This window comes from Periplaneta americana, chromosome 2 (assembly GCF_040183065.1).
Source record: "Periplaneta americana isolate PAMFEO1 chromosome 2, P.americana_PAMFEO1_priV1, whole genome shotgun sequence".
Lineage (NCBI taxonomy): Eukaryota > Metazoa > Arthropoda > Insecta > Blattodea > Blattidae > Periplaneta > Periplaneta americana.
In genome coordinates this window covers 25,506,150-25,530,659 of record NC_091118.1, presented here as the reverse complement: position 1 = coordinate 25,530,659, position 24,510 = coordinate 25,506,150, and the positions used below count along the sequence as shown (strand labels likewise).

At 35.8% G+C, this 24,510-nt stretch overlaps 2 protein-coding genes across 10 annotated transcripts in view; both read left to right on the top strand.

The window, feature by feature from the left end:
* LOC138716478 (zinc finger protein 708-like) overlaps positions 1–5,143 on the top strand; it is a 49,874-nt gene extending 44,731 nt beyond the window's left edge. For 2 of the 3 annotated variants that reach the window (XM_069849609.1, XM_069849618.1), the window contains one exon: positions 1,496–5,143. In XM_069849609.1, coding sequence (XP_069705710.1) covers positions 1,496–3,203 — 1,708 coding nt within the window. In that variant the 3' untranslated portion in view covers positions 3,204–5,143. The remainder of the gene's footprint in view (positions 1–1,495) is intronic. The other variant, XR_011336675.1, reaches the window with a different exon arrangement.
* A 3,580-nt stretch (positions 5,144–8,723) lies between these two features.
* LOC138716503 (zinc finger protein-like) overlaps positions 8,724–24,510 on the top strand; it is a 29,601-nt gene continuing 13,814 nt past the window's right edge. For 3 of the 7 annotated variants that reach the window (XM_069849685.1, XM_069849673.1, XM_069849665.1), the window contains exons 1-4: positions 8,724–8,985; positions 12,207–12,314; positions 12,414–12,551; positions 15,833–15,909. In XM_069849685.1, the coding sequence (XP_069705786.1) occupies positions 12,225–12,314; positions 12,414–12,551; positions 15,833–15,909 (305 nt within the window). In that variant the 5' untranslated portion in view covers positions 8,724–8,985; positions 12,207–12,224. Of the gene's footprint in view, positions 8,986–12,206; positions 12,315–12,413; positions 12,557–15,832; positions 15,910–17,787; positions 24,045–24,510 lie in introns of those variants that run through there. The other 4 variants (XM_069849650.1, XM_069849658.1, XM_069849682.1 and 1 more) reach the window with 4 other exon arrangements.

The following is a 24,510-nucleotide window of genomic DNA, read 5'->3' as shown; positions in this document are numbered from 1 at the left end:
ATTATAGCAAAATCAAAACTTAAACAGACTTGTATTTTTTTTAACAGTTGATTCTGTACCATTAAAGTAGTCCCCGCCCGGAGATCCGATTGGGGGGCTATTTTATCTCCGGATAATTTTTTACTTTAATGATACTCATTTCATATTGGAGTGAAAATGGCAAGTTGTAGCCATTTTAACGTTTTGGTGGCTACTTCATTCACACACAACCCCCAGAATGTCTGGAGGACCACACCTGCTGTTGGTCGACGGATCCATTGGACCTAGCTGGGAGATCTTGTTGATCACCAACTTTCCCTCCTTAAGCCACTGGAGGACGATTTTTTTTAACAGTCCTCAAAATCTGTGCTTCAGTGGCTGGCCATGATAATATCTTTGAAAAATATTGGAGTGCAAGAGGTCAAATGACTTTATTGTCAAACGCCTGGTATTAGAAAAAAACAACAACAATTTTTTAACAGTCCAAGTTAAATTTGAAACGATTTTTTTTAATATAGTGCACACGCTCTGTCAAATATTATGTTTTATTATAATTATTATATATAAATACATTTCTAAATTTATTAAACAAAAATTTCATACACTTGAGTTCAGATTCCAGTTGTTTTCTGTTGGATATACAATGAAACCTCTCATTTACGGACATCAAAGGGACGTAACAATCTGTCCGCATCTGGGAGGTGTCCTTTATTGGGAGAGAGGCTCCCCAATCTAACAGTAAATTTATAATATGCATTATGTATCCCTTCACGCTTTAAATGAAATGTATTACTGTCGTTTAATTCTAAATACAGCATACTACAGTAAATTCTTTGCAACTTTGAACTACAGTATACAAGACCGAAAAAGAAAAATACAGTACTGTGCTATGAAATTTTATTCTAGGTCTACAGTTATGCAATACTGTAATTTACAGTTTTCAACTTAACCTTTACGTTCAGGTGCCATTTCTCTCGAAACAGAACAACTGATTGAAGTGAAGAGAATTATCCTACTAACTATCATGTGTCGAATACAATTTCACGATCACAGAAACCTTGGACCCACCAGACAGGTTAAATTTTATGACTTTGTTTATCCATTCGCTTCCAGCTAACAAGGGGTAGCCTGCTGGGCTAATGGTGGAGCACTTACTGTCTTCTTTCATTTTAAGGAATTTCTGTACAGTTCTCAAAACTAAATTTTCCATTTTTGTAACACATTACATCTTGAAATCCAGGTTCCGTCCGCAGTCAGGACTTAAAGAAAGCTTTAGGACTGTGTTGTTGACTCGTGTTTGGGACTGTCCCTTGTTATGGTTTGGAGCAGACATTTATTTTTAGACCTCAATAAACTATTCTTGGTTGTACTAGCACACAAGTGAAATTTTACAGATTGATTTTATAAGTTTAAAAATTTAATATTTTTTCCCCCTTCAAATTTAACAACTGATCCAATGTGCGCAGATGAGTGAACAATACTGCGAACATTGAAATTTATTATCTGGTATTTACAGGTTCATGCAAGCTAACTGCCCTAACAACATGGCAGTTGAGGAATTCAGTGACTGCAAAATTTCATTTGATGAATCTAACTTCTGCAGACAGCCAGAAATGGATAATCCGTCTGCTTGTGGACTCCTAGAAAATACTGGGCCTCAAACGCAATTGGATTTGGAATTCCAATTTCCTGATGAGGACGATAATGTTTGTGGAAGTACTAAGCAAAAAGCACGCATTGGCTTAAAGTTTTTCGGAGATAAAGTTTCTGAGAAGATCTGCGCACAAAAACGTACTCATAACATTCACAAATCTATACACATAAATCAGAATGAGTTCAAATGCGACATCTGTAAGAAGAAATTTAAACTCAAGCAGACTCTTGCAACGCACAAATTAATACACACAGATGAGAAACTTTTCAAATGTGACATTTGTCAGAAGAGTTTTAAACAAAAGCAGACCCTTATATCCCACACATCAACACACACAGACGAAAAACCTCACAAATGCGATGAATGCGGGAGGACTTTCAAACAAAAGCAGGTTCTCATACGTCACAAATTGACACACTCGGAAGACAAGCCTTATAAATGCGATATTTGTGGTAAGAATTTTACACGATTAGGTGGATTTTTAGGGCACAAATTGATACACAATGAGGAGAGGAGCTACAAGTGTGATTTCTGTGAAAAATCATTTACCCTTCAAGAACTTTTATCCCATGCGTTATCACATTCGAGCGAAAAACCTTATAAGTGCGATATTTGTGAAGAGACTTTTAAACAAAAGCAAAGTCTTGACGCTCATACTTTAATACACTCGGGTGCCGATCGCTACAACTGTGACATGTGTGAAAAGAGTTTTACACGAAAACGAGATCTGCTGGAACATAAGTATGCGCACAGGGGCCAGAAATCGCACAAATGCGATATTTGTGATAAGACTTTCACAAGAATGAGGAATTTAGTAGAACACAAATTGGTACACAGTGACAAGAAGCTTTATAAGATGCTGAAACCTTATAAGTGCGACATTTGTGGAAAAGATTTTGCAGAAAACAGCAACCTAGCACGCCATGTCGTAATTCATACAAAGGATAAGCCCTACAAATGTGACATTTGTTCTAAGAGTTTCAACCAAAGTCAAGGTCTTAGGAAACATAAAGTTATACACACAGATCACAGACCTCACAAGTGCGAACATTGTGGGAAATGTTTTAGGTGGAAGACTAATCTTAAATTACATAATATCACTCACACCGGCGAGAAGTTGTTCAAGTGCGACATTTGTGAGAAATCCTATACACAGAGAGGGACTTTAACAGCACACAAATTGACTCACGTCAACAAGAAACCTTACAAATGCCTCATATGTGACAGGGGTTTTAGTCACAAATATAATCTTAAGATTCACATTTTGATACACACTGACGATAAACCACATAAATGTGACATTTGTGAAAAGACCTTTAGGCTGAGGCATATGCTTATGACGCATAAATTAGTACACACAGGACAGAAACCCTATCAGTGTAACACTTGTGAGAAGAGTTTTAATCGTAAACCTAACCTCTCAAGACACGTGTTAACACACTTAGATGAGAAGGCTTTCAAATGTAATATTTGTGAAAAGAGCTTCACAAAACATATAAGCCTTGTAACTCATGCTTGTAACGCACACACACAAGATCGAGTTGTGATCCCAAAAGTTGAATTGCAATGATTTTTAGGTATGTGAAAGTAGAAAGTTCCAGAAAACAGACATTTAAACACTTAACGGATAAAGGGTTTACGTGTTGCTATGTTAGGTTACATTATTATGTTATTTTTCATGATAAAATCACAGTCTAGTATATACAGTCGCGAAGCTCAATACGTAGTAAATATGCAAACATTAGCTAGTTGCTCACCACTAGGATCGCTAATATCGCCTCATTACAGGCAATGTAAAATAGTATCGTCACAGTCTATTGTTTCTAGCACCCTCAAAACTCAAGCTTCGTGACTGTATATAATAGACTGTGATAAAATCTTTATTAACTTTAAATTTAATTCTCACGTCATGATAAACTGCTCTGTTCATATAGGAGAAAGTCAATGGCTGTGTTCAGCCAGGGCAGCGCTAATTCAGCTATTTATTTTTGCTGAGTCACAGCAGTTGTGAGTGGCTGAACGACCAAATTCCAAAATGTCTGCTGTGTTTACAGAAACACATCATTATTCCGTCTACTCCGGAATATAAGGCACCATTGGTTGTTGCTTACCCCATCCACTTTCGCTGGCTCGCAGCAGGCTTGCAGCGAAAAAAATTTTGCTATGAAAAATGGCGGCTGCTATTTCAGCGCTGTCAGACAGCAGTGCATTCGTAAAAATCGATAATATGGAAATGGATATCTAAGAGTTGTTAATTCATTATAAAAAGTAAATGTGATACAACATTAATACAAATTAAATTTATTTCCTTGAATGTATCTATTTATGAAATACGAGTAATGAATAAATAAATAAGCAAGCCAAGCAATAAATACATAAGTAAATAAATAAATATCACCTTAAACTCTTCAGCAATGTCCCTAATATTTGTGTCATCTTCTAGGCTTTGAATAATATTTACTTGTGAGAAATACTCACACGTGAACGTTTTGTCACATGATGCCTTAAAAGTATGCATTGGCTTGGATTCTTGTCACAACAGACCACGTTGTACTGTTTTCTGCTTTTTTTTTTTTTTTTTTAAAGACTCAAACACTTTCTACTAAATTGATGGAGCAGTGTAACATTGTTCTATATCATTATTAACTTTAGTGTCGTGTCTACTCGGTTATAAATTATATACTAAAAAAACAGTCATGTGTTTAATATCTTTCCTATTTATATACAGCCACAGACATACTTTCATATAAAATTTTAGATTATATTGTTGTTTAGTCAACTGTCCGAAGACAGGTTGAAATCTCATATGTGGCACAAATAAGGCATCAGATATGAGACAACTAAGTCAGGAGATAATAGGATAGGGTGACCAGTTTCTTCCCCCCTCTATTGCATACATTGCTGACTACCTACATAATATTACACTAAACGACATTTCATAAAAGTTGAGAGGATGCAAAGGGATTTCTTTCCCCTTCTACTTGCCCTGAGTCCGTCAGTGACAGACCAGTAGCTGTTACCTCTTATACCTGCACCCCCTAAGCTGTACACACAAGAAAGTAAAATATTAAATAAAGTACATAAGTGATTATAAAATACAGTGACACAGTTGTTTGACAGTTGCATGTTTGAGTATATTTTAGTATCTTTCTTACAATATTTTCAACTAATATAAGGAATGTTAGTTTGTATTATAAAGTCAAGGGGGAGTGAACAGTGCAGATTGTCCCATTGTTTATGCTGCAGAGTAGCAACTAGCGGTGAAGAAAACATTTATCTTCACTTTCAATAATAAAATTTGTCACTTGAAATTCAATTAGTCAAAGGTTAGTGAGATGGACAGTAGCATCTTCTCCTTCACTGATGGTAGGGAGTGTGAGTAGAGGGGAAAGCCCTATCAACCAAACTGAAATGGGGATTAGTCAGACTCCAGATGTATACAAACAACTGTTTTTCCTATGACACATATCGTCAAGTAAGATGTACTGCCTGATAATATATGTACATTTCGGCCAGAATCTCAGTCAGAGAAAATATTGGATGATATCTAATGAAAATAATATCCTTGAATTTGTGACAACACCAAGTATAATTAACATCACACATTTAGAAGGAATGACGAACATAGCACATTATGTAATGAAGAATATTATAATTGAGCTGTTACACCTTAATTCAAAAAAGCAAGAAAAGTAGCCAAATCATTCACCTATTTGAACAATATTCCCAGGTGTCCACACCTGTGAAGTAACAGCTAGCGCGTCTGGCCGCGAAACCAGGTGGCCCGGGTTCGATTCCCGGTTGGGGCAAGTTACCTAGTTGAGGTTTTTTCTGGGGTTTTCCCTCAACCCAATACGAGCAAATGTTGGGTAACTTTCGGTGCTGGACCTGGACTCATTTCACCGGCATTATCACCTTCATCTCATTTAGATGCTAAATAACCTGAGATGTTGATAAAGTGCTATAAATAACCCACTAAAATAAAAATATATATATATTCTCAGGTGCCTCAAAAAAGTTTTAACTTGATATTGCTGAACCAAAACTGTAGTAGGCTTATTAATTGAAAACGTTGTCTTGTTTGCCAATGCTCAAGACTTGAATTTACTCCATTTTCTTGCTAGCATTCCAGTAGTGCATTTTAAGTTGAGTTGATATATCAGATTCTATCTTCTTAATTGCTGTGCACCTCATTAGATGATTTTTATTCATTATACAAGAGGTGAAACTGATTAGTTTTATGTAGAAGATAACTAAATAACACTAACAACTGGATTAGAGAGATGATACATTTTAAAGATTACTGTTTTTTTTTTTCCACTCACTGTCAGTTTGCTTAGCCCCAGCATGCTTCATTCTGCATTGCTTTCCCATCTCTATTAATACCAGAACTTCTACTTTTCATCAATGGCTCTTCAACTACACAAGTATTTAAGGAATAAAGAGTCCATAATATGAAGTAAGCATTTATTTGATTTTGTGGTACGAGGCCTGATCAAGCCTATTTGAATCGGATTTTTGAGAAACACATTGTCACGAAATACAAAGTTTTGGGGAAACACAAAAAACTATTTAAAAAAAATGAATGAGTTAAGAATTAGAATATTTGAAATGAGGAATGTTGGTAAAAACACAACAAATATTTTTGTAAGCAAAAGAATATTTTAAAATAATGCATTATGACTTAATATTCATGTTTGCAAATGTTTGACTTATGGAATTTCTCAAAATCTGGTAAAGATTCAACAAAGCAATCTCTCCATGAAATGGTCGACCTGGTTGGCGAATTGGTATAGCGCTGGCCTTCTATGCCCAAAGTTGCGGGTTCGATCCTGGGCCAGGTCGATGGCATTTAAGTGTGCTTAAATGCGACAGGCTCATGTCAGTAGATTTACTGGCATGTAAAAGAACTCCTGCAGGACAAAATTCCTGCACATGCAGTGACGCTGATATAACCTCTGCAGTTGCGAGTGTCGTTAAATAAAACATAACATCCATGAAATGATTTAATGTTTGGTTCAAAAGCAATTCGAATTTGATTCTGAAAACCAGTATATAGACTTAGAGTAGGGGTAATTTTTAATTCTTCAGTACCGGTACGTAATTGCCACTTTCAGGTTATTGTATGATGATCAGTATATTCCATGCTGTCTGAGCTTCCGAACATTTGAAATGACATATCAGGTCACTATTATTTATTGCTCTGTGCATTTTGGAAATCGATAAACACCGCAATAGATGGCCACTTTTCCCCTTAACAGATTCCTGAAGAAGACAACATGTTAGTGAAGATGTTAGAGGCTAAGTAAACCTCAGGGCCATAGTGTGGCAGGAAGGATGAAATCAATGAAGAAAGTCCATGACCCCATCCAGAATCGAACCCGCGACCTTCCGGTTTGCAGCGTTACGCCTTAACCGTGATGTTACCGCGCCCATCTGCAGCCTCAATTATGCAGTGCAAAATTATTTATAATATTGTTTTAAAGGGAAAATGAATGCTGATTATACCGGTATATCGAATTAAAGGATCCTTTATGCTATGGAGTCGCCATATGTACTTAGATACAGTTCATTTAAAACTACAGTGCGTCTAGAGATAAAGTGGACCGCAGCGGCGGCCTTCAATTGGGCGAGAGTTGCCGCACCTACTGCTAGATAATGTCCACTCCAGGGGCGGCTTTCGAAGAGGGGCTGCGGAGCTGCAGCACCCCCAGACATTTGTGGCTCTTGTCTCGTTTTATGTTGTGAAATACATTTATTACACAGTCTCTATTTAGCAGCTCGAATTTAAAAAAAAAAAATCGCTCTCAATGACATGCATGCAATCGTTAGTGAAGTCACTTCCTCCCCTGGTGCTGCCAGAGGCAAACCAGAGACAAAGACTATAGGGTGAAACCACTTCCTCCCCTGGAGCTGCCAGTCTCGTTTCGGATGCTTTGCGCATTAGTTTTACCCCTCCTCCCTGCTGCCCCTTGCCATGAATCCAGAGTTTCCAAGCGCTGCAAAATTTGCAGCAGCTTGTCAGTAGCGCGCAGTTTTAAATACATTTTCTTTAATGTTGTGAGTATAACAAGTGCAACAATGTTTAATTCTGTACAATATTTACAGTCTATTCAGTTCATTACCTTAACAATTCAGGAGAAATGTGAAATTAAGTGCCCATCAGTTGAATCTCATAATGGAAAGAGCCGCTAAATAAAATACAAAGGCTCGCATATTTTTTGATAATTTATCCAGTATCCCTGCTTTCTTCTCTCGATCTCCACACAGTCTGTATTAGATTAATGTGTTTCAAAGACAATTCCATCAGCTGGGGCAACAAGATGGATTTAAAATAAGAATAGTAAATGTTGTTCATGAGAAGAAGGAGCCATTGCTAGAATTTTTTCAAACCATAATGGAATCTGAAACATCTAACATCACAATAAATGAGGCAAGCGCCCTGGTGCGTACTCTTTAAGATCCTGAATTCAATTTCTGGCTCAGTTATTTTTTTCATTTATTGATGTATCATGTATGTGTCTGTGTATATATATATATATATATATATATATATATATATATATATATATATATATATATATATATATATATATATATTATACAACCAACTACAACATCGCCAGTTAGATATTTCTAAGGTTCAAATCTGCATATAAAAATTAAATTATGGTTTATTTAATGACACTTGCAACAGCAGGGGTTAAATCAGCGTCGCCGGTGTGCCAGAATTTTGTCCGCAGAATTCTTTTAAATGCCAGTAAATCTACTAACATGAGCCTGTCTCATTTAAACACAACTTACAAGATAAGGCGCATGGAACTAATCTTTAAATAAAGTAAGTTGATTGGTTTATTTTTGTATGCAGCCCCCCTTAATTCAATACCCACGAGCCGCCACTGGTCCACTTTATCTCTAGACGCACTGTATAATAAATAATATTATTTCATGTAATTTTTTACAGTTTTTCGTATTTTAACGGTTTAATTACGTTTATGGTTGAGATTAATCGAAAATATATTTTTTAATTGCCGAAAATTATTTTTAGACTTCTGTCATCACTGCAATAGGATCGTCAATTCATTGGAAAGATTGCTTTCTGTTTTTGGTAATAACACTACCGGTAATAGGTAATAACAGTTGCCATTTCTCTTCATTTCCGTGTGACATACGATAATGTACCGTATTTATTATATAGAATTACGTCGGTACCGACAGAAATCTTCTCTCTCCACTTTTTGCCTCCCATTGTTGTTAAATGTGTTAGCTCAGCTATAGCCAACATAAAATACAGAAAATTGTCGGACATTTGTTTATTGTAGAATCCTTAAAACACAATTTCACATTATAAGGTAGGTCATACATTTTGAAACCTCCTGAAATTTTTGTCCTCTTGATACTACTTAGTATAATATTATAGTTACACATTCTGGGTCTACTAGTGCATGCTGATACATCTATAGTAGGATTACTGTTAAAATTTCATTCGTTCTTCTGAGATCAAATTATTTGATATTAAATAGTTCTTAATATATGCAGAGAAGGCATCAAGAAACCAAATAAAATTGTACATCTGCAATGGATACCTTCTCATTGCGGTATGGCCGAGAATGAAGCAGCAGACTTTCTAGCAAAGAAAGGAACAACTATCCCCCTTTCATATTCTAACATGCTGCCATTCCATAGAGCATCTACAAATATAAGCAGTCGAGTGAGACAATGTTTCCATGAGAGTTTGGAGGACCAAATTAAAGATAAACACTGAACTCCACTCTCCCCGAATGGCCCAGAAGAGAAGCTGCTGCGATGTTCATGACTGCCTGGCTAATCACCTCCACCGCCTGGGTGTATTATCCAGCCTCCACTGCATGCTCTGTGGATGTTCCAACACCATGGACTCAAACCACATTAAGACTTGTCCAGCACTTTCATCTGTCGGCTTTGTGGATAGGTACTGGGAGGCCAGAGAAAGAATGCAGCATTGCTGACATCCTCTCCTTCACAGTTTCACTTGCACATTGTTCACTTTATTTCGTTTTCTTTCCTTTTAGTTTTTATCGCCATTGTACGGCCAATGACTCTAGTCAAGTGCCACTGCATTGAATAAAAAAAAATAGTTCTTAATATACAAATCCGTCGTTGCATACTCCAGATTTCAAAACTTCTCGACATGAATGCATGCTATTAATTTACAAATTTTCATAATTTTCATTTGCAACACTGAAACTCATTTTTTTATTATTGCATTGGTAGTAGCTCGTATAGGGTTGTTTCCGAACTCTGATAACGAATTTGAATGACATCATGTGTGTCAGGAGTCATATGACAGTGGTGCGAGGTAACAGACCAGTAGTGAGTGATCTCATAATCAGAGTGCACGGCGACTCACAACAGAAATTCCCAAGAAAATCGAGCACATAACAACCCTTTCCGATGCCATGTACAGTTAAGTTAAAATAAAAGAAGCCTGCAATAAACGAGGTTTCGTTATTTCCAAGGAAGGCATCTTCTGTGTACTTAATAAGATTGGTAAAGCTCGAATGGAATTAATTTGCATCATCTCGTGGTGTGCGGCGACTTGTGATGGGGGTGGATTTGCTTGCTTTTTCCATTCTGGAATTAATCCCATCCAAGCTTTGCCGGTCTTATTAGGTACACACAAGATGCCTTTCTTGGAAAGAATGAAACCACGTGTTTTGCAGGCTCCTATGATTTTCACGTAACTGTACTTGGCATCGGAAAGGGTTGTTATGTACCCCTCCCAAAAAGGCTCGATTTTTTTGGGCATTACTACTGTGATACACCGTGCACTCTGATTATGAAATCACTCACTACTGGTCTGTCACCTCTCACCGCAATTCAGCTGTCGGTGTGATTCTCGACGCGCATGACGTCATTCAAATTCGGTATCAGAGATCGGAGGCAACCCTGTATACTTCATTATCATACAGTATTTGTAAGAAGTTATTAGTACAGCAAAAGGTTGTTCTAATGCTGTACATAGTTCACTTCTGTGGAGTAATGGTTAGCATGTCTGGCCATGAAACGAGCAGGCCCAGATTCAAATCCTGGTTGGGACAAGTCACTTGGTTGGAGTTTTTTCTGGGGTTTTTCCTCAACCAATTGAAGCAAAATTGAAGGGTTCAGAACCATAGTGATCTAAGCGCTATTTACTAAAACCGTAGAAAACAAGGGTTAAAATGAAGTCATTATCGTAATTCAATGGAAACATATAGCAAGTAATATAGAGTATGCACATTAAAACTAAATGATATGTCAATCTTCATTAAACTATGGTATTCACTTAATTTTAACTCTTGCTTTCTCCATTTTTAATAAATGGTGCTTGGCCCACTATGGCTCTGAACCCTTCGGGTAACTTTCGGAGTTGGACCTCAGACTCAATTCGCCATCATTAATTCACATATCATCCATACAATAGCTTAGGGTAAGTTCACTGTGCGGTATGCTGTACTTGTACAAGAGCTCGGCCATTCGGCTACCCAATCATTCACAGAATATGAGTGGTAGGGGAGACTGTTGTACCTTTAGCATAGTGTACCTTCGAACATATTTTGTTTTTTTAATTTTTGCTGTTTCCTAGAGGATTCAAACTGCAGTAGATTGTAGAGAAAGCCACTAAGTAGCTCTGGTCGTACTTTCGGTTTGATTCATTGCAAAGTGTGAGTTCTGTGGACAAAACAATTTTTTTAGCACCAAAAGTAAACATTTCGTTCATTGTTATATGTTTCCTAACACAAAACAAAATTGTATTTGTTACTATCAATCTAGTACAGTTTGTTCCCTATCATCTGGTGAGTAATAACATATTTTAATTTCCATGATTTATTTGACTCTCTTAGTTTTCGGAGCCATATTTGTTTAAACGTGCACCCTCTTGTACCTCTGAACACAGAACATCTTGTACCATGGAACATGTTCCAAAGTACACGATACTATCGGTTTTTGTTTTTCTTTTATTTTAAAATCATGTCACGAAGTAAGTCTGGATTTAAGAGAACCCCAATTGATCCGGATGTCTTGAAGAAAGCTGTTGAAGCAGTTATTGCTCCTCCAGGAAATAAAATCTAAATCAGAGAAGCCTGCTGTGGTTTATGATGGCAAATACATTTTAAATATGATTGTCAGTTTTTACAGCTATATTCCCACCTATATTCCATGTGTTCCAACTTACAAGAGGGTATGTTCCAAGGTACATGAACCTGTTGTACCTTTGAACACATTACATATCCCTTTATTTTATTTTTTTTTTTTCATCCTTAATAAATGTGTAAAACAGGAAAATACGTACAGGAAGTTGTCAAGGAATCTTCAATAATTATTTCAAGCATTTTTTCATTAAAAAAATTTCATTTCTTAAAATTAAAAAAAATAAAGTCTGAAAAGTGTTTGAAGGTACAACGGTCTCCCCTAAGCACAATAAGCCCCATGCTGCAGTGCAAGCCTTCAGGTCCCTCCTCCGTAAAAGGAAAAAAAAAATCCTGTACCTACCATATTTGCTTGTACACAAAATTTATCAACAGTTAACTGATATAATATAACCATGTTTCAGACCTGCCTTGTAATTGCCATGGATGTGATTAAAACGGAACCTGAAATAGACCCATTGGCCCAGCAGAATGAAGACAGAATTGAGGAAGAGGGAAAATCCCAATCTGTGGTGAGTAGCCTATGATTGCATTTTGAAGAGAGAGGTTTCTACCTCCAGCAAACTTTTTGTGACAAAGCATGTTATAATTTACGTGTTTACCATATGCAGGTAGGAAAGTTCTTTGAAGTGAATGTAAAAGAGATCAAGTTGGAACACCCTGACCCAAGCTACAATCACCTACCAGACAAAATATGTGAAGAAAATGAAGATGGCAGTGCATTTCCAGTCATGAAGTTTGAAATCAAGGTGAGGTGTGTTGTTTTTCGTATGATTTGCATTGATCTGATTTCTTGTGTTTGCACACCATACAGCCAGATTAGTCCATGCACTTGGTCGATATTTCCACAACCTAGAATACATTTCGTCATACAGATGTTTGCTAATGAAGTAACGGTTTCATTGCTTGAAAAAATATGCATGCAAGCAGTGGTGTATAGCCAGACTAATTATTTTGGGTGGGCCAGATATGCAGGGTTTAGAAAGTACCTGACCCATCTCCTGACAATGCCGCTGCCATCAACTCTCTTGAAACTCATTCTCGGAAGTCTTATTTAATAACATGCAAAATTATGATAAACAATCATGCAAGGCATATCTATACAAACTTTTCATAAGGTGAACTGGAGCTGTCGAGATTTCCTAGTAACGAATCTGTCGATCACTGATGATGCGTCCTCCAACAAATCCCAACTTTTCTCCCTCTCGATGGATAGAATTGCTAGATTAAAAATTCTTGTGCTTAACATGATTGTCGAATTTTTCTTCGTCGAGCTTTGAAAAGTTTTATATCATTGCGTTAATGAAGGACGAACATTTACTAATATCCATTTTTGGAGACTGAGGTGCTTCCGATAATGAATTTGTAGGAGCAAGAATATTGTCTAAACATACCAAATAAAAATTTTTCTAGCTGATGTAACAATTCAGTAGCCTCCACGGCTTCCTTCTTTTTATTGCTGCCAGACAATTTTTATACCCAATCCAACACAGTTAAATTGGCTCTTGAAGAAATGAACGCATTTTCTACTTCTTACCTTAATGCTATCGACTGTAATTATTGCTCTGGATTCATGGTTTAGTTTTAATGTTGAGTATTTTCCATATAAAAAAAAACGCAAAAATTCGCATATTTTTTGGGTGGGCGTGAGCCTGCCTGGCCCACCTGCTGGCTACGCCACTGCATTCAGTGTTAAAAATATGAGCTGATCGAAACGGATAGTTTTGTTTAAATAATATTCCTTTCATTTTCTTTTAATTATTTCAGACAGGAACCTTTCAAAAAATTACTGTTGATTGTGTGAATTTTTGGAATTTTTTTTTCCCAGATGTTTTTACATCTGTAAGCAACCCATATTATGAGAGAAAAGTATAATTTCTGCATTAGCATCTTCGTCATGCACAAAATCGTTACAGTGATTCCAATGCGCGAAACTTTTCTTGATCCTTCAGCTCCATAGTACTCAATCTGTAAGATTCGGTTATCTTCGTTGACAAGGAGTGGCAACCACTAAACACTAAAATTGAATTGCATAGGCATACGCCATGATATCTGATGATATAATTGCAAAGCCTTGAATATTGTGGTTGCTGATTCTTGTCTAATAGACACAGGAAAATAATTTTGTTTTCAAACATAGGTCTAGTACGTTATTTTATCATAATGGCTGAGGAAATACCAGGCACATCACAGGAACACCTTCGAACTCCTCCTTGGAAACGAACTGTTCACAGTGAGGCAGAGAAATAACGGTTTGGAACAGTTCACAATCTGTTTACTATTTATTTAGTTCAATGTTGAGGTTCCTTTGGTTGGCAGCACTGCCGCAAGCAAGGCGGAAATTGTTCCCTCCGGTTTCCTCTTCCTGTTAAAAGAAGGGTCAAGAAAAGTTTTGCAGATTAGTAGTCCCTGTAACATAGATTTTATAGTAGTTAGCCTATATTAAGTTCTGTCCAGTATATTTTGTTTGAGGATATGTACTAGTACTGTTTTTTTAAACCTCATTAATTGAGACACTGCTGAGAAATGCTAATGAAGGAAAATATTGTATTGCACTTTTTTTTTAAGAAAAGAAACCGTTTCCTGTGTTCTTCTCAACATAGTTCGTTATTTAACTTCTTTTTTTTTTTTGTCCAAGATATATCGTGCGTTGAGGTTTTTTCTGGGGTTTTCCCTCAACCCAATATGAGCAAATGCTGGGTAACTTTCGGTGTTGGACCCCGGACTCATTTCACCGGCATATCACCATCTCATTCAGACGCTAAATAACCTAAGATGTTGATAAAGCGTCGTAAAATAACCTACTACTATATCCACTGAGTAAAATTTAATCAGTAAAAACTCAAACTGCAGAATATTTTTGGATAGATACATAGGGAGAAAGGAACTGGTCACACTACCTCATTATCTCCTGACCTAGTTGCCTCATAAATGATGCCTTCTTGATATCACTTGTGATGTTCAGACCTGTCTTCAGATAGTTGAATAACAAACAATATATATATATATATATATATATATATATATATACACACACACACACACACACACACACACACACACACATACATACATATTTTGACACGATAAAATATATTTATCTGCATTTGAAAATCGATCTGTGATCTGTCTTGTTTTGAAGGTTAATGTGAAATTTATCTGTGTTTGAAATCAAATTAACTTTATCCTAAACAAAATTCACATTACATATTTAGATCTGAAACGGAAACATTCTATTTCGACATCAAGAATATTACATTAACATATTTCAAAATTTAAATTCCTATATAGTAGACCTACACAGCCAGTTCCTCTATTTCTAAAGCAATTCCATAAAGATCCTCTTTTTCATTTATCAGACTATGTTCAGTTTCTTTTTCATGTGAACTTTCGAATCTGTTTTCACATAGTATAACAATACTACAAAATATTTCGAATCATTACCAAAATGCTTTATAAGTAAAGCTATCATATCGCTTACTTTCCATTGTCACATTTGTACGCCTGGTTGCACCTTATATTCATTATTTTGTTTCTCTATCATGATGAGAGCGTTTTAATTTATTTTTCTATAAATATATGGGCAAAAACCTATCAGAGGGCTGGAATGAATGTCATATATTACAAACAAATTTACCCAATATTTCTTACATTTGCAAATGCATTTATTTGACAACCATTTATTTACCATTCTCATTTTAAAATAGTTTTCATTTTGGGAATCATTTAAACAAGTCAAATCACTCTCACTTTTTCAGAAATAGTGATATTTGTTAGGCAGTGATATAGAAATGTACAAATTTCATTTAAACCTTTGCTACACTCTCTTTCTTTCCATTGTTGCATAAATATACATTATCTTCGGTTTGTTTACTGTTGGAATGTCTGACAATTATGAGGTTATAATTCTTTGTTCTTATAATTTCACCTATAAATGCAGCCTATCTATTGTTTTGCACGACTCTGTTTATTTTTTCCTCTCATCTCTTTGTTACGTATACTGTTTATTGGTGATTCATTTCTGTTATAGGACGAATCATGTGATCTGGATATAGTGAAGGAGGAACCAATGCTGGACATGACAATAAAGGATGATGGGTCTAAGTGGTAAGTGTACTGAAGAGTATGCTTTTATGTTCACATCTAACTTAGTTGTTTACCCGTTTTTTTAATTAGAAATTGTTTGCTAAGGTGCAATGAATGTGTAGTATGGCTTTCTTCCAGTATACATTTTTAACTTGTTCCCAATTATTATTATTATTATTATTATTGCGTTTTGCTTAGAAATGACATCGGTTTTCTTGAAATTTTAATTTTGTCCACTTCGTTTTCGCCTATATTTAACATTTCCAATGTCCAACCTATCCTACCCATAGCGACAAAGTCCCCTCTTACCAGAATTCACTTGGGAGATATTTAAATACTTAAATACTGTATTAAAATTTATTGCAGACTATCCGTACCCATGCGCTCCGCTGCACTTGTTAGAAATAAATATAAAGTAATTACATAATTAAAATAGGACGTCTGGTCCAGGGAACATTCGTGAACAAAAAGAAATTTAATTGTATAAAATAAATTAGAGTATTTTATGTGAACCAAATAAAGTTGCAATAATCAAGTTGTACAATATTTTGACAGAATATCAAGTTTTCTGTCCGTAAAGATCTATTTTCATCTTACCTCAGTCCTCATATGTAGTATTACATCCATCTAGAGAAACTACAAATTTCCAATAGTGAAGGAATTATCCAAATTATCTTCTGAGATTACTTCATACAAACACACACATATTCTCTGTATATTAATATTGATAAACGTCAAGGCCGCCTTAAATAGATGGAGTAATTTGTTCTTATTTCATTATAGCCATCGACGTCGTTCCTGCAATAACTCCTATGTGACATATCGATTTTCAGATTTTTGCTCTATTAAATAACTTAAATAGTTATACAGCAAATAATACAATCTCCTACATGTAATTATATTTCTTTCTTTCGAAAATGTAAGAATTCACGATCTCCTATGTACCACTCCCATAGAATGAATAAATCTGTTTTTTTCTTCCTACTGAAAAATGTTTATATTTTACACATAGCAATTATGGAACAACGACGCTATAATCTAAGGTGGCGTTGAAAATGTATTGTATTGTTAATTTAAAACTCTTGTATATCCTTAAATATCAGTCCTATCAAAATTTTGCTTGGAATAAAACTTATCGGAAATGATTTTTAAAGAAACTTTTGTTATGTAACATTTTTCACAAAAATCAATAATAAACGAGATATTTCGATTTATTTAATTCAGACCCCCTTATAACCCCTTTTTTAAATAAATTATTTTGAACATCATATAGCCTAAAATCTAAGTTACAACGAACTTAATTTATATTGCAATTTTCATCTAAATCCGTTCAGCCATTATCGCGTGAAAAGGTAACAAACATCCAGACAGACAGACATACATACAAACAAAAATTTCAAAAAAGCGATTTTCGGTTTCAAAATGATTAATTATACATGTTAACACCAATTATTTTTGGAAAATCGAAAATTACCAGAAAAATTTCGATTACAGATTTATTATTGGTATGGATTAAAAGATGAAGGCGAATATTTTCTATATATATATATATATATATATATATATATATATATATATATATATATATATATAGTTAAGAATTTTTAATTACATGGGAAATCACTCCAAGTTTTGACACTTAAGCTGAACGGAATTCTAAAAATCAAAACGAAAATATTATCATACTAGGCACAACACTTTCCCGTACGTTTCTTTCAGGCTTTTGTCTATTAGAGCAAGATTTGATAATTTGCTGATGTGTAACAATGTTGTTCAACATTAAAAAGCCCTTTAGGATTATTGTTTTGTCAAACTTTTAGCTGTATAAAATTTAGTATAGACGTGTTGAATGGTTATTCCAAATTTCACAGTTCTGAACACACGTCTTAATATTTACAGGTCCATTGAACAACATAACAATAACGACCTGACAGTGAAAGTAGGTGATGACCCGAAAATTCCAGTAAAGGACTGTGACTCTTACGAGCACACACAAATGAGTGCTGGGTGTACAATTGGTAATTTTAAAGAAGAAAAGATTTTGCCCGAAAAACAGTTAGACCTGGAATTGCAATTTCGTGATGATGATTTCAATGTGCGCGAACATCTGAAGCAAGAGAGACGCAATAACTTTGGATTGAAGTCTTTTAAGTGTGACATTTGTGAGAAAAGTTTCGGACGTAAACAAAATCTTGTGGTGCACAAATTAATGCATATAGGTCAGAAGCCTCACAAATGCGATATTTGTGATAAGAGTTTTAGACAGGGCCAAAATCTTGTTGCTCACACATTAATACACACCCAAGAGAAACCTCACACGTGCGACATTTGTGGAAAGAGATTTACAGAAACACGAATGCTTAGGGACCACAAATTATCACATGCAGTCGAAAATCCTTACAAATGTGATGTTTGTGAAAAGCCTTTTACACAAATGAAAACCCTGGTTGAACACAAATTGATACACAACGTTGAAAAACCTTACAAATGTGATATATGTTTCAAAGACTTTACACATATGTATAAGCTTGTGTCGCACGCAATTTTACATGGAGATCAAAAGGGTTATAAATGCGATCTTTGTGAAAAAGGTTTTATCAAAAGGAGAAGTCTCATATCACATATCCTGACACACAAGGGGGAGAAATCCTATAAATGCGATGAATGTGAAAAAAGTTTTTCTATGCCCAGGTGGCTTGCTCGTCATAAGCTGATACACAGCAACGAAAAGCCTTACAAATGTCCTACTTGCGATCAAGGTTTTAAGCGGAGAGACTATCTTATATCGCATAAAGTAACTCATACAGGCGACAAGCCATACAAATGTAATATTTGTGAAAATACGTTTAGACAAAGGCCAAATCTTCTAAGACATAAATTAATACATACAGGGGAGAAGCCTTTTAAATGTCCCATGTGTGTAAATAGATATAGACACAAACAATCTCTTGACAAACACATTAAATCACACAGACGAAAAGGTGACATTTGTGACAAAACTTTTACAGAAGAGAAACTTGCAGAGCATACGGTAACACACACATGAGAGGAACGCTTACTTACTTACTGGCTTTTAAGGAACCTGGAGGTTCATTGCCGCCCTCACATAAGCCCGCCATTGGTCCCTATCCTGTGCAAGATTAATCCAGTCTCTATCATCATATCCCACCTCCCTCAAATCCATTTTAATATTATCTTCCCATCTACGTCTCGGCCTCCCCAAAGGTCTTTTGCCCTCCAGCCTCCCAACCAACACTCTATATGCATTTCTGGATTCGCCCATACGTGCTACATGTCCTGCCCATCTCAAACGTCTGGATTTTATGGTCCTAATTATGTCAGGTGAAGTATACAATGCGTGCAGCTCTGTCTTGTGTAACTTTCTCCATTCGCCTGTAACTTCATCCCTCTTAGCCCCAAATATTTTCCTAAGAATCTTATTTTCAAACACCCTTAATCTCTGTTCCTCCCTCAAAGTGAGAGTCCAAGTTTTACAACCATATAGAACAACCGGTAATATAACTGTTTTATAAATTCTAACTTTCAGATTTTTTGACAGAAGACTAGATGACAAAAGCATCTCAACCGAATAATAACAGGCATTTCCCATATTTATTCTGCGTTTAATTTCCTCCCGACTGTCATTTATCTTTGTTACTGTTGCTCCAAGATATTTGAATTTTTCCACCTCTTCGAAGGATAAATCTCCAATTTCTATAGTTCCATTTCGTACTATATTCTGGTCCCGAGACATAATCATATATTTAGTCTTTTCGGGATTTACTTCCAAAACTATTTCTGTACTTGCTTCAACTAGAATTTCCGCGTTTCCCCTAATCGTTTGTGGATTTTCTCCTAACATATTCACGTCATCCGCATGGACAAGATGGATGTAACCCATTGAATTCCAAACCCTCTGTGTTATCCTGGACTTTCCTATTGGCATATTCTAGAGTGAAGTTAAAAAGTAAAGGTGATAGTGCATCTCCCTGCTTTAGCCTGCAGTGAATTGGAAAAGCATCAGATAGAAACTGGCCTATATGGACTCTGCTGTAAGTTTCACTAAGACACATTTTAATTAATCGAACTAGTTTCTTGGGAATACCAAATTCAATAAGAATATTATATAATACTTCTCTCTTAACCGAGTCATACGCGTTTTTGAAATCTATGAATAACTGATGTACTGTACCCTTATACTCCCATTTTTCCTCCAATATCTGTCGAATACAAAAATCTGATCAATAGTCGATCTATTACGCCTAAAACCACTGATGATCCCCAATAATTTCATCTACATATGGAGTTAATCTTCTCAAAAGGATATTCGACAAAATATTGTACAACGTCAACAAAAGTGATATTCCTCGAAAGTTACTACAGTTAGTCTTGTCCCCCTTCTTAAAAATAGGTACGATGAGAGGAACGCTATAAAGGTAAAATTTATGCACATGCGAATGTTGCATAATATCCATTACTAACACAACAGAGTAAGAGAACTTACAAATACAGTAATCTCCCTTATCCCCAGAAACTGTTTCCATGGTTAATCTCTGCGACATTTTTTTTTTTTTCACATACGTTAGTGCCTAGCATCTTAATGTGAGAGTTTTATAGCATATGTAAAATTTCGTCACACTCTGTATTCATAGATTGTGGTAATATGTCACCAACACTGTTCTTGGTGGCATTACCTTGAATAATTACTTTCCAATATCTTCAAACGTGATGCACTAGCAACCTACCAAAGGGATATTATAGGGTTCGCTATTATTCGTGATTTAGTGTACCCATGGTAGGTTTCAGATTGTATCCTCCACAGACATGGTACATTATGATATACGGTATATATACAGGGTGATTCACGAGGATTTACCGTCACTTACGAAGCTTATTTCCGAAGACATTCTGAGTAAAAAAATTCCATGTAAACATTCGTCCTTATCTCAATATTTTCAAAGTTACACTAATTTGAAGTTGTTAGTAAAATACCATTATTCTTAGTTTCAAAAGTAAAATAATATTACAAATAAAGAATGAACTATTCAGAAGTATCATTTCTTTAATTGGCTAGTATTCTGAAGCTAACAATGTGTTGTTAATTGCTTTGTATAAATTTTGTTTTTCAATTTTTAACTAAAAATTAAATAGTTTTTTCATATAGCAGAAGGACAGTATCTTACACATACTAATTTTCATTATTGTACAAGATACAGTAATGGAGGAAAAAATGTTGAATATTTCAAAAAATTTTACTGCTGTAAGCTATACCTAACCCCTTAAACAGTGGTCTGTCATTGGTTTGCTGTTTGGCAGTAGAGGTTCTATTACAAAATTCACATGGTATTATCTTAAGGAACTTCACATTCCTTTTGATTATGTAATGTCTATTCTTATAAATATTAACAAGCATTCTCTTCAGATATTACATCAACATCTCTATTTCAGTTAATTTACTTATATTTGCCTTCAACAGTTAACTTTCTTTTTTCTTTAATTTTTCAAATATCACATTGTATTGCACATGTTTATTGTATTCAGGACCCTTGTGGTCACTCAAATTCTGATGTCTTTAATGAATAAATAAAAATGTTTTTAAAGTCTTAACAGAAGTTTATGCACAGTAAATCATCCGAGTAATATAATGGGAGATTTAGATGCCTTTTTGTATCGACATCGATGGCAACCTTCAGTTATGAGACATACAGATGTATGCATTTACAGGTCAGTCCAGCAACATTGCCCAGAAGACTTAAGAAGTCAAAAGGCCGAGTCATGCGATAGCCCTGTACAGCATTCTGGTACAGTCAGATGCACACAAATTAATACGAAGCAATCAAATGAAGATTGTGAATTTCGAAATAACCTTCCAGACCAGAATGACTTAAAGTGCGATCTTTGTGGAAAAGTCTTTACGACATTGGCTATTCTGAAGCAGCATAGACGTATTCACTCGGGACAGAAGCCTTTCAAATGCGACATTTGTGAGAAGAATTTCGCGCGTCTTGATCATCTTCGACAACATACAGCGACTCACTTGGGCAGCAAGCCTTTCAAATGTAAAGTTTGTGAAAAAAGTTTCGCGAGGCATGAGAACTTGCGGCAACACTCGTTGAATCACACGGCGATAAGCCTTTCAGATGCGACATTTGTGAGAAAATTTTTTTAAACCGGCATAAACTTCAGAATCACATATCAACTCACACAGACGACAAGCCTTTCAGTTGCAACATTTGTGATAAAAGTTTTGCACGACTTCAATATCTTCGGCAACACGAATCAACTCACAAAGGCGATAAACCTTTCAAATGCAAAATTTGTGATAATAGTTTTGCACGACTTCATCATCTACGACAGCATGAAACAACTCACACAGATTATAAACCCTTCAAGTGCAAAATTTGTGATAAGCTGTTTACTAGACATCATTACCTTCAACAACATACATCGATTCACACGGGTGATAAACCTTTTAAATGTAGCACTTGTATTAAGTCTTTCACACGGTCAGACAATCTAAAACTTCATATGCTCATACATTCAGGGGACAAAATATTCAAGTGTCATATCTGTGAGAAAGAATTTGCAACAAATAACAATGTTGTACGTCATATGAAAGTGCATAAACAAGAAAGTGCCTAGAAGTGTGCCAGTTTTTTTTTTTTTTTTTTTCAAGGATTTATATATATATTATATAGGGTCTTTCCGAGGTGGTGTTACAACCTGTCAGGGATAAGGGTTGGTGAAGGGCTCATGTATGAATTTGAGATCAGGAACCTTGGTCCGGAAATGACCGAGTCGAAAGTTACAGGCAAAAATAGATGTGTGGAAATGGAATAATTTTATTCCTCTGTACACCTTATTTATGTGTATTTATCTGCACATCTTACACATACTGTATTAGGCTGACGTTGGTTACGTTGTCTACTTACAGTATTCCATTCAGTGCGCTGTCTGAGGGGTGGGGACAGGAAACTACACTAAAGCAATGCAGATAGCGTAATGTGTAACGGACATGGTCGGTCCTGATATGCACGTCTGTAGACAGCAGTGTATGTGTACAAGTTGCAGTGTCCAGTCGATCAGTCCTAGTGAAATGGAGGAACATGAGAGCGGAATAAGCAGATCTGATTTTCGAATACGGATGAGCCAATGGGAACAGTAGACAAGCTCACAGATTGTATCGGGGCAAGTATCCACGTAGGAGACATCCGGCCCATACTATCTTTCCACAACTGTTCCAAAGGTTAAGGGAAGGAGGGCACGTGGTGCGAAATTACAATTCCATTTCCACATCACTGTTTTTGCTTATAACTTTCGACTCAGTCATTTCCGGACCAGGGTTCCTTATCTCAAATTGATACATGTGCCCTTCGCCATCATCCCTGAAAGTTTGTAACACCACCTCGGAAATACCCTGTATAAATGTTTCACTTCATTTTCGTGAATTTTATCGAAGTGGTATGCGGACTTAAGGAATTGTTGCTGAACATACTATACATGAAACCCTAGATCATTAGTTGCAAAATCAGACACATCACTAAAACATAATTTTTCAGTATGAAGGAAAAACGTTTGCAAGGAACTAAGGATTTGCAACGAATACTATTCTTTCATCATACAAATCCATGTGATGTATCTGGCTTTGGAGCATAACAGTGCTATAGCAGTTGTAGAATCATATGAAGATATGAAATATAACATTAACTCATTTTCGAAAAAAAAAGAAAAAGAAAAGAGTGATTTATCTGATTTTGCAACTACATGCCTCATATAACAGATTGCTCATCCCTATGTTAAAATCGGTAGCACTTTGAAGAGAACAACCGCCAGAATCGCCACCTGTCCACCATAAACGAACACGAGATAGCAGTACAGTCGCTAATGCAATTCAAATTGGAGTTATGAAGTGATTCCTTATGTAACTACTTGATGGCAGCATAGTAAACCTGACAATAGTTGTTACCGTCAAAGCCTATAAGGCCGAGCAATCTGGGTATATATGATGTAGAATGAAACTAATAATGATAATTGTCAACATTTTATAGTTAGAGATTGTATTTTATGGTCAACAAAAATCTTACATTTTGGTATTAAAATATTGTTAATTTCAGTGTTATTTTGCGCAAAAAAAGAAACACATAAATTCTTTGTCATTCCACATTTAAAAACGCACAACCTCTTGACTCTTTCTTACTTACTTACTTATGGCTTTTAAGGAACCCGGATGTTCATTGCCACCATCACACAAGCCCGCCATAGCTCCCTATCCTGAGCAAGATTAATCCAGTCCCTACCATCATATCCCACCTCCCTCAAATCCATTTTAATATTATCCTCCCATTTAGGTCTCGGCCTCCCCAAAGGTCTTATTCCCTCCGGCCTCCCAACTAACACTCTATATGCATTTCTGGATTCGCCCATACGTGCTACATCCCCTGTCCATCTCAAACGTCTGAATTGAATGTTCCTAATAATGTCAGGTGAAGAATACAATGCGTGCAGTTCTGCGTTATGTAACTTTCTCCATTCTCCTGTAACTTCATCCCTCTTAGCCCCAAATATTTTCCTAAGAATCTTATTTTCAAACACCCTTAATCTCTGTTCCTCCCTCAAAGTGAG